The 11,690-nt window shown below is 37.8% G+C and overlaps 1 protein-coding gene across 1 annotated transcript in view; it reads right to left on the bottom strand.

Annotated features, from left to right (window-relative positions):
• Positions 1 to 11,690, bottom strand: part of SPAG17 (sperm associated antigen 17) — a 227,316-nt gene that overhangs the window by 5,961 nt on the left and 209,665 nt on the right. The window contains exons 44-45 of the mRNA XM_007461630.1: positions 10,432 to 10,568; positions 2,161 to 2,345 (exon numbers count right to left, since the gene is read on the bottom strand). Coding sequence (XP_007461692.1) covers positions 2,161 to 2,345; positions 10,432 to 10,568 — 322 coding nt within the window. The remainder of the gene's footprint in view (positions 1 to 2,160; positions 2,346 to 10,431; positions 10,569 to 11,690) is intronic.

Genomic DNA, 11,690 nt, shown 5'->3' on the forward strand with positions numbered 1-11,690 from the left:
TCCAGACTAGTAGAAAAACAACCCAATATCCAGTTGGAAAAAGAATCTGGGGCCTGTTTCACAACTGCCTTTCCAACAGTTTTCATCGGCGTCAAACTGACTCCAACCTGAGTTTCAACCCTTTGTTATCGGATGCTGACGAGCAGCTCGGGTCTGGGCAGAAGGTGGCGAAGGTTTGGCTGGCGCGTGCACTGCAGTGTAGCCGCCAGCGTGAACACACATACTGACTGCCAGGTCATTAAGCTGAAGAATAAAGGCTCCTTTGGAAAGCAGCAGAGCATGGGAGCCAGTCTTTCTCTGCCATGGTATGGGGGTTTGCAAGTCTGGGGAGAAGAGAAACAGAAAAGGCTCAGATAATGTTGGTGAACTTGAAAAGCCCGGTGCTCACACGTGGTGCCTATTGATCTCTTCCCCTTCCTGTGGTTTGTGGGTTCTGCCTGAAGGTTAAAGACCTGGAGTAAATTAAAATGCCAAGGGAAGCCTACCTCCATCTACTCCACTCCCTCTACCAGCCACTTTGCTGTCTGCCCTGTGGTGGCTGAGTTGAACAAGCTGAGGACTGAACTCTATAAAACTAAAATTCTGTACTGGACACACAGGGTCTGCAATGGGTGGTTTTAATTCGTTTGAGGTTGACTCTCCATTTCTCCCTACCCACTTTGTGGCAACAACCTAAATAAACAATAATGTCTGATCTGGTGGCTTGGGTCCCTCATCAGGTTGTTTGTGAGGAAGTAAATGTGATTCCTGAAGTTGAGAATTCACCTCAATTAAAATGGGACGGTGATCTTTTCAATCAGATGCTCCTGTAGCTTTGCTCCATCTGACTTCCAATCCTGAATTTAGAATCACAAACATTCTCAAACTTGCTACTGACCCTGAGAATAACTCCACACTTGAAATAAACATGTATCCCATTTTTATGGGGGGAAAAAACTTGACATAATCCTGAAGCTTAATTCAAAATAGTATAGAGGAGATTTTGTGATTGGGAGTTGTCTTGGCATAGATACGTGGTATATTGACCCAGTGGGAAGGACTGATCTCCCGCAAGAAGCAGTGACCACAGCTGTGTTGGTAAAGCAAGGTGCTCCAATGAGCTGGTACTCAGGAAATCTGAGATCTACCCTTGCTGCAGCCTCTACAAGACCTTAAAACAAGTTACTCAGTTTGTTCCTTTATATAATAGTCTCTAAGTTTCTACACACTCTAAAATTCTATTGGTTTTGATCTGAAAATGAAGGGCTAAGGTGACTTTCTTGTCACTTAATGCCAGATACAGTATATTTTCTATTCAGAGTACAGGCTGTGAGTTAAGGTACTTGTTTATAATTCCAAGTCACATCATCAGTGTCAAAATGACCCTGATGATTAAGGGTTAATTATTTTTCCTTTTTGCCTCAATTATGCAGAATTAATGTAATTAAAATCATGTTTAGATCACAAAGTGCCAACCAATGTTAGCTGGTATTATAGTTGGTGGTAGATTTGAGAAATAGACTTTCAAGTTTTGTGCATTAGTTATTGTTTTGTGTATTAGTTATTGTAACACTTGTACAACTTCCCTTTCATTTTTTGCTAGTACAGATCAGGTCTTGAGGTGCTTCTAACCAAAGTATGGATAAAAATTAATGGAAAGGCAAAGAAATACCTACTCTATAGTTGAGGCTTGGTAAGTACTAATTTATTGAATAATGAATGAATGGATGAATTAGTGAGCAAATGATTGAATGAATGATGTTAAGATTCAAGAGTTCGGGTGTAATTACAATTCAGTTCAATAAACATTCACTGATGTAGGCAATCAAAGAAACATATCTTTAGTGTTATGTTTGGATTCCTTTCTCTTTTTTGTGTGTGTATCTATTACAGGTTTTTGGTTTGTGGCTATCATGAGGTTCATATATAACAACATATAATCATATATATGATTATTTTAAGTTGATAATCTCCACAGTTTGAATAAATTCTAACAACTCTTCATCTTCCCCCCACACACATTTAATGTTTTTGATGTCATATTTTACATCTTTTTGTTTGGAATATCCCTTAACTATTCATTGTGGATATATATAATTTTACGCATTTGTCCATTGACCAAAGAAAAGCCACAGAGTAGGGGAAGATGACCTGAGCATACACTTGGAGCCTTGGCCTCACCTGCAGAAGTCCACTCCAACATTCTTGAGCTTTACAGTGGTTGCATAGGTGTGTCCTTCTTCGAGCACTCCAAACGTCACTGAGGGCGGGAGAAGATGGAATCCAAAGGGGGATGAATTTACATTATTAATGGCAGCAGATGCAACAGAGGATGTTTTCACTCTTCCTCCAACAGAATCTTGCACCTTGCATTGAGAAAAAAAGCAATAAAGCAAAATAAAATGGTTCTATTTTGCATTCCCAAGATAATAAAAAGACTCTGACCCCACACATCCCCCGACTAGACCATGCAGCAAAGCATGCAGGAAGCTTACCCTGCCGTCCAGCAAGCCAAAGCCAGCTTTGCCCCCAGCATGCCCACAGTAGTAGGCCCTACCACAACAGAAAGTCACCTGCAGCCCACATAAGGGCATCCCTTGACTACACAGCTCTGGTGACCAGAGGGGAGCATGCTGCTGGGCCCATGGGACATCTCCTACATGAGGCTACTTCTCCAAGATTGGGCAATGTAACCAACATTAGAAATAAACACAGAGAATTGGGAAAAATGAGGAGACAGAAGAATATGTTCCAAACAAAGGAACAACACATAACCTCAGAAAAAGAACTAAACAAAGTGGAGGTAAGCAATCCGGCCAATAAAGAGTCAAGATAATGATCATAAAGATGCTCACTAAACTCAGGAGAAAAATGAATGAATATGGTGAAAATTTCAACAAAAAGTTAGAAAAATGAAAAACCAAACAGAGCTGAAGAATACAATAACTGAAATAAAAACTGCACAAGAAGGAATCAACAGTAGATTAGATGATACAGAGGAATTGATCAGCAATGGATCAGAGGAATGGATCAGACAGTAGTAAAAAATCACCTAAGCTGAACAGAAAAAAAGAAAAAACAATTAAAAAAATGAAGACAGTTTTAGAGATCTCTGGGACAATATCAAGCATACTAACATTTGCAAATAGGGGACCCAGATGGAGAGAGAAAGGGGCAGAGAACTTACTTGAAGAAATAATAGCTGAAAACTTCCCTAACCTGGGAAAGAAAACAGACATTCAGGTCCAGGAAGCACAGAGAGTCCCAAACAGGATTAACTCAAAAAGGTCCACACCATGACACATTAAATGAAATTAAAATGGCAATTAAAATGGCAAAAATTAAAGATAAAGAGAGAATCTTAAAGAAGCAAGAGAATAGCAACTAGTTATGTACAAGGGAATACCATAAGACCATCAGCTGACTTTTCAGCAGAAATTGTGCAGACTAGAAGGGAGTGGCATGATGTATTCAAAGTGATGAAAGGGAAAAACATACAACCAAGAATATTCTACCTGTTAAGGTTACCATTCATGTTTGAAAGACAAACAGTTTTACAGACAAGCAAAAGCTAAGAGAGTTCAGCGCCACTAAACTGGCTTTACAAGAAATGCTAAAGGGACTTCTCTAAGCAGAAAAGAAAAGGCCACAACTAGACATACAAAAATTATGCAAGGAAAAATTTCACTAGTAAAGGCAAACATACAGTAAAGGTAGTAGATCAACCACTTATAAAGCCAGCAGGACAGAAGGTCAATGGACAAATGCATAAAATTATATATATCCACAATGAATAGTTAAGGGATATTCCAAACAAAAAGATGTAAAATATGACATCAAAAACATTAAATGTGTGTGGGGGGGAAGATGAAGAGTTGTTAGAATTTATTCAAACTTAGGGGATTATCAACTTAAAATAATCATATATATGATTATATGTTGTTATATATGAACCTCATGATAGCCACAAACCAAAAACCTGTAATAGATACACACACAAAAAAGAGAAAGGAATCCAAACATAACACTAAAGATAGTAATCAAATCACAAGGGAAGAGTCTAAAAGAAGAAGGAACAAAAAAGAACTACAAAAACAACATGAAAACAATTAACAAAATGTCTATAAGTACATACCTATCAATAATTACTTTAATGTAAATGGTCTAAATGCTCCAATCAAAAGACAGAGAGTGGCTTAATGGATAAAAATCAAGACCCATATATATGATGCTTACAAGAGACTCACACAGACTGAAAGTGAAGGGATGGGAAAAGGCATTCCATGTAACTGAAAACAAAACGAAAGCCCAGGTAGCAATACTTATATCAGAAAAAGTAGATATTAAAACAGACTGTAACAAGAGACACAGAAGGACATTATATAATGATGAAGGGATCAATCCAACAAGAAGATATAACAATTGTAAATACATATGAACACAACATAGGAGCACCTAAATACATAAACAAATATTAACAGACATAAAGGGAGAAATTCACAGTTACATAATAATATATAATAATAGTAGGCAACTTTAATACCCCACTTACATCAACGGACAGATCATCCAGACAGAAATCAATAAGGAAATACTGGCCTATATGACAAATTATAGTGGATGGACTTAATAGATACATACAGAACATTTTATCCCTGAACAGTAGAATACACATTCTTTTCAAGTGTACATGGAAGATTCTCCAGGATAGATCACATAATAGGCCACAAAACAAGTCTTAATGAAACTGAGAAGACTGAAATCATATCAAGCATCTTTTCCAACCACAACACTATGAGATTAGAAATCAACTACCAGGAAAAAACTGCAGAAAACACAAACATGCAGAGGCTAAACAACATGCTACTAAACAACCAATGGATCATTGCAGAAATCAAACAGGAAAAAATACCTAAAGACAGATAACAACCACACAATGATCCAAACCTATGGGACACAGCAAAAGCCGTTCTAAGAGGGAAGTTTAGAGCGACACAAGCTTAACTCAGGAAATAAGAAAAATCTCAAATAAACAACCTAACCTTACATCTAAAGGAACTAGAAAGAGAAGAATAAACAAAACCCAAAGTTAGGAGAAGGAAAGAAATAATAAAGATGAGAATGGAAATAAGTGAAATATAGACCATAAAACCAATACAAAGACCAATGAAACTAAGAGCTAGTTCTTTGAAAAGATAAACAAAACAAACCTTTAGCCAGACTCATCAAGAAAAGAGAGAGAGAGCGTCCAAATAAATAAAATCAGAAATGAAAGAGAAGTTACAATCAACACCACAGGAATAAAAAGGACCATGAGAAATTACTACAAACAATTATATGCCAATAAAATGGACAACCTAGAAGAAATGGATAAATTTCTAGAAACATAATCTCCTAAGACTGAATTAAGAAGAAATAAAAAATATGAACAGATTGATTACCAGTAATGAAACTTAATCAGTAATTTAAAAAATCCCAACAAAAGTCCAGGACCAGATGGCTTCACAGGTGAATTCTACCACACATTTAAAGAAGAGGTAGCACCTACCATTCTCAAACTATTCCAAAAAACTGAAGAGGAAGGAATGCTTCTGAACTCATTCTATGAGGCTGTCATAAATCTGATGCCAAAACCCGACAAAGATACCACAAAAATAAAATTATACATCAATATCACTGATAAATATAGATATAAAAATCTTCAACAAAGTATTGGGAAACTATATTCAGAAATACATTAAAACCCTCAAACATCATGATCAAGTGGTATATCAAATTATATGATCATCTCAAAAGATGCAAAAAAGCTTTTGGCAAAATTCAACATCTACGTTTATGATAAAAAATCTTAACAGAGTGAGTATAGAGGGAACATGCCTCAACATAATAAAGGCCATATATAACAAGCCCACAGTTAACATCATACTCAATGATAAAAAGGTGAAAGCATTTCCTCTAAGATCAGGAACAAGAAAAGGATGCTCACTCTTGCCACTTTGATTCAACATAGTACTGGAAGTTTTAGCCACAGCAATCAGACAAGAAAACAAAATAAAAGGACTCTAAATTGGAATGGAAGCAGTTAAACTGTCACTATTTGCAGATGACATGATACTATATATAAAGAATCCTAAAGATGTTACCAAAAAACTATTAGAACTTGGTAATGATCCATGTCTTAATAAGAATGTGAGTTACATGAGTATATGCATTTATCAAAACTCAGCAAATACATGCTTAAAATTTGTGCATTTTATTGTATGTGTTTATATTATAGATCAAAGGAAAAATATAAACAAATATTGAACTCTACTTAGTGATATGTATGTTAGAATATTTAGGGATAAATGTAATAATCTCTGCAATTTACTTTGAAGTACACCCAAAACAAGATGGATTAATGGATAGATATAAGGATAGATATGTGATAAAGCAAATTTTCTAGGATCTAGAAAAAAAATCACACACTATTAGGACTGATAAATTAATTCAGCGAAGTTGAATGTTATAAAATCAATATACAGATATCTGTATCTGTTGCATTTTTATACACTAATAATGAACTATCAGAAAGAGAAATTAAGTAAGCAATCCCATTTACAATTGCATCAAAAAGAATAAAATACCTAGGAATAAATGTAAACAAAGAGGTAAAAGACTTGTACTCTGAAAACTATAAGACACTGATGAAAGAAATTGAAGATGACACAAATAAATGGAAAGATATACTGTACTCATGGATTGAAAGAATATTGTTAAAATGACCATACCATCCAAGGCAATCTACAGATTTGATGCAATCCCAATCAAAATACCAAAGGCAATTTTCACAGAACCAGATCAAATATAACTAGATGATTTAATTCTAAAATTTGTATGGAAACACAAAAGCAATTTTGAGAAAGGACAGAGCTGGAGGTATCATGCTCTCTGATTTCAACCTACACTACAGAGCTATGGTAATCAAAACAGTATGGTACTGGCATAAAAAGAGACACATAGATCAACGGAACAAAATAGAGAGCTCAGAAATAAACCCATGCTTTTATGGTTAGTCAATCTATGACAAAGGAGGCAAGAATTACAATGGGCAAAAGACAGCCTTTTCAATAAATGGTGTTGGGAAAACAGGACAGCTCCATGCAAAATAATCAAACTGGACTACTCTCTCACACCATATACAAAAATACTCAAAATGTATTCAATACTTAAATGTAAGACCTGAAACCATAAAACTAGAATAAAACATAAGCAGTACGCTCTTTGCCATCAATCTTAGTAACTTTTTTTGGATCTGTTTCCTCACACAAGGGACACAAAAGCAAAAATAAACAAATGAGACTACATCAAGCTAAAAAACTTTTTGCACCATGAAGGAAACTATCAACAAAATGAAAAGGTAGACTACTGAATGGGAAAAGATATTTGCAAACAATATATCTGATAAGGGGTTAATAACCAAAATATACAAAAAACTCAAACAGCTTAACATCAAAAAACCAAACAATCCAATTAAAAAATGATCAGAGGACCTGAGTAAGATTTTTATCAAAGACATAAAGATGGCCAACAGACAACATGAACAGTTGCTTAGCATAAAAACATACAAAAAACTCAAACAACGCAACATCAAAAAGCCAAACAACCCAATTAAAAACTGGCCAGAGGACTTCAATAGACTTTTTTCAAAGAAGACATACAGATGGCCAACAGACACATGAAAAGATGCTCAGCAGTAACTAATCAGCAGGTAAATGCCTATCAAAACCACAGTGAGGGGTTTCCCTGGTGGCACAGTGGTTGAGAGTCCGCCTGCCGATGCAGGGGACACGGGTTTGTGCCCTGGTCCGGGAGGATCCCACATGCCGTGGAGCAGCTGGGCCCGTGAGCCATGGCTGCTGAGCCTGTGCGTCTGGAGCCTGTGCACCACAACGGGAGCGGCCACAGCAGTGAGAGGCCCGCGTACCGCAAAAAAAAAAAAAACACGGTGAGATACTGCCTCACGCCTGTCAGAATGGCTATCATTGAAAAGAAAACAAATAACAAGTGTTGGCAAGGATGTGGAGAAGAGGGAACCCTCATGCACTGTTGATGGGATTGTAAATTGGTGTAGCCATTATGGAAAACAGTATGAAAGGTCCTCAAAAAATTAACAGAAACTACCATATGAATGAGCAATTTCACTTCTGGGTATTTACCTGAAGAAAACAAAAATACTAATTAGAAAGAATATATCCATACCAATATTCATTGCAGAATTGTTTACAATAGCCCAGGTATGGAAGCAACCTGTATGTCTAAATGTCCATTGACAGATGAATGGATAAAGAGGATGTGATATATATGTATGTATGTATGTGTGTGTGTGTGTGTGTGTGTGTGTGTGTGTGTGTATACAGAATATTACTCAGCCATAAAAAGAGAAATCTTGTCATTTGCAACAACATGGATGGATCTAGAGGGAATTATACTAAGTGAAATAATTTTATAAAAAGGCAATACTGTGTGATCTCACTTATATGTGGAGTCTAAAAAACAAAACAATCAAAACAAAATGAAAACAGACTCAGAGATACGAGGACAAATGGGTGGTTGCCAGAAGGGAGGGGATTAGGGGGGACAAAATAGGTGAAGGGGATTAAGAGGTACAAACATCCAGTTATAGAATAAATAAGGCACAGGGATATAATATAAGGAATATGGTCAATAATACTGTACTAATTCTGTATGGGACAGAAGGTTACTAGACTCATGGTGGTGATCATTTCATAATGTATGCAAATGTCAAATCTCTATGTAGTACACCTGAAACTAACATAATATTGTATGTCAACTATATTTCAATTTTAAGAAAAGGCTCTGGGCTTCCCTGGTGGCACAGTGGTTGAGAGTCCGCCTGCTGATGCAGGGGACACGGGTTTGTGCCCCTGTCCGGGAAGATCCCACATGCCGCAGAGCGGCTGGGCCCGTGAGCCATGGCCGCTGAGCCTAAGCGTCCAGAGCCTGTGCTCTGCAACAGGAGAGGCCACAACAGTGAGACGCCCGCGTACCGCGAAAAAAAAAAAAAAAAAAAAAAAAAAAAAAAAAAAAAAAAGCAATAACTGCTTGGTTGGGAGAGGAAATGAACATTTATGGTCTATGTAATCCTTACCACAGCACTGTAAGGAAGTATTTTAGGCTTTGTTTTAAGGATAAAGAAGCTCAAGTTTAGAGAACTGAAAGACAGTTAACTTGCTCAAGTGTTAGGTGGCAAAGTTTCAAACTCAAGTTTGCCTGATTCTAAAGTTTGTACTCTTTCTTCTGTGCCAGTTATGATCAAACTTTAGCTCCCATCAGAATCACCTGGAGGACTGGTTAAGACACCAACTGCTGACTCCACTCCCAGAGTTTCTCCATTAGTAAGTCTGGGATGGGGTGGAGTAGAGAGTAGGTAGGTGGGGAGGGGAAGTGTCTATAAAGATAAAGAAAACCTGCTCTGGAGAGGAGCACAGTCTACTGAGGACTCCTTAAGACACAAATTGCTGACTCCAACCCCAGAGTTTCTCCATCAGTACATCTGGGATGGGGCCCATGAATTTGCATTTATAAAAAGGTCTCAGGTGTTGCCAATGCTGCCAGTCAGGTAATCATGCTTTGAGAGCTGTTGTCCTATGCTGTTATTTCCTGACCTCACCTGGGAGCCTGTTAAAACTGCAGAATCTCAGGCCCCACACCAGAGCCAGTAAGTCAGAATCTATATTTTAACAAAGTCCCCAAATAACTCACGTGCAAATTAAAGTTTGAGAAGCATTTCTATCACATGTCACTTATATACATTGCAATACCTTCTCTGATGGTAATGAACACAGTGTGCCATGAAATTTCTAAAGGATAACTACCAAAGCTTGATTGGTGGGCTCAAGGAAACCTTTACAACAGAACTGAGATGGAATCTTAATCTTAGAGGCTCTAAGGAGCTTGATGCTTTTAAAGAACTAAGAGAAGTCCACAATGGGTGAAGTGTAGTGAGTTTGAGACAAGGTGAGGGTAGAAAAGCAAATGGAGCCATGCCTTGGAATCATGCTAGGTCATCTGGATTTTATCCTAAGAGTCATGAGAAGGGTGCCCAATGATCCCCTCAGCCAACAGTGTGCTGGTAAACTGGCTCTCAGAAAAGAGCCTTTATCAGTAGCATTTGCCGATTTCTATGGCATAAGAACTCCCAGCGTGGCTGACTGCAAGCTAATGATGATTTAACAGCTGGCTCATAAAGTTTCTCTCATGAGTGTATGTAAGCTGGCTCCAGCAAAGCACTGCCCTGGTTTATCTCTGTGTGACCTGAAGGGATTCACGTTGAGATGGTTCTTACATTAAATAGTAGTACACAGTGGCTGGAAATCAATAGCCTCAATCAACCAGGAATATATAAAATGCTAACTGGCTCTGGGAAATTTCTTCCCATGTCTGTTTTACCTTTTTGAGAGGTTGAGACTTGGGCTTGGAACTCAGCAAATAGTGAGGTAGCCTCACTTTCTCTTTTCTTGCTCGTCCTGCCACATCCTGCAGCAGTGACTGGGTTGGAATTTTCAGAGGCACACATGATTCTGCTTCTGTTAGAGAGAACACTGAAATTACACCACGTGGACGTTGCTTCCAAAGACATTCAAGATCATACCAGAGCATAGAAGAACATAGAACCAACTTGGGAAATTTCCTTCTTTCCTTCTTAAAGAGCTTATTTACAGGAATAAAGGCTTTTATTAATTCTAGTGTTCTATCTTTGCATTTTACAAAGAGATTTTACCTAAAATTAGTCTTCACAACAATCCTATGAGATGGGCAGGGCAGATACTATTAGCATCACCTTTTTTTCAATAAATGAGAAAAATCAGATGCTAAGAAATCGAGTGACTTGCCTGTAAATCAACAAGGTACAGTTCAATAAAATGTTACTCTCAAAGATTTCTTAAAACTAATGAGGAAAAAAATCTTTAAGAATTTCTTTGTTTCAACTAGTAAATTTATAGTTTGAAAAAGTGGTGTAGTAATCATAGATAAGTTAAGCCAAGGAATCAAATCCCCAAATCACTAAATTTGGTGAAGGAGGGAGCAAAAGTAGATAATCTACACAGATGCAATTTTATGTATTTTTCCAAATATCCAGGGGGTTTAATTAGAATTGTGTTTTAGATCAGCATATTTAAACATCCTTTCTTGAATTTAAGTCATCAAGAGAGGAAAAGGAAGGGAACCAATATTTGAGTGTCCACTGTCTGCGGGCAAGCACCACATGCATGTTTTTACATATAGCATCTCACTTCGTTCTCATAAAGTCCTCTGAGCTGAAGGTAATGGTAATTGTAATCTTTGTATGCTGAGCATTCTCCCCATTGCCCACCTCCACACCCACTCCCAGCACACATACTTCTAGTGCCACAACATCCCTGGCCCCAGGCATCAGGATGGTACACGACCCATGCAAAGCCAACGCAGGCCCTTCACCTGGATATTTCCTGAAGCTGACCGGGATGATCCCATCTTGTCCATTGGGTTATGGGTCTAGAAGAATCAGAACCTTGGACCTTTCTGATCATGTCCCTGCCACATGGACATAGCCTGTCCTTTGTAGGAGAGGATAAAACCAAACAGGGCAGCAGTCCCTAATTTTTTGGCACCAGGGACCGGTTTTGTGAAAGACAATTCTTCCATGGATGGTGGCGGCGGGGGGGGGG

The sequence above is a fragment of the Lipotes vexillifer genome, unplaced genomic scaffold (assembly GCF_000442215.2).
Source record: "Lipotes vexillifer unplaced genomic scaffold, Lipotes_vexillifer_v1.1 scaffold858, whole genome shotgun sequence".
Taxonomy (NCBI): Eukaryota; Metazoa; Chordata; class Mammalia; order Artiodactyla; family Lipotidae; genus Lipotes; species Lipotes vexillifer.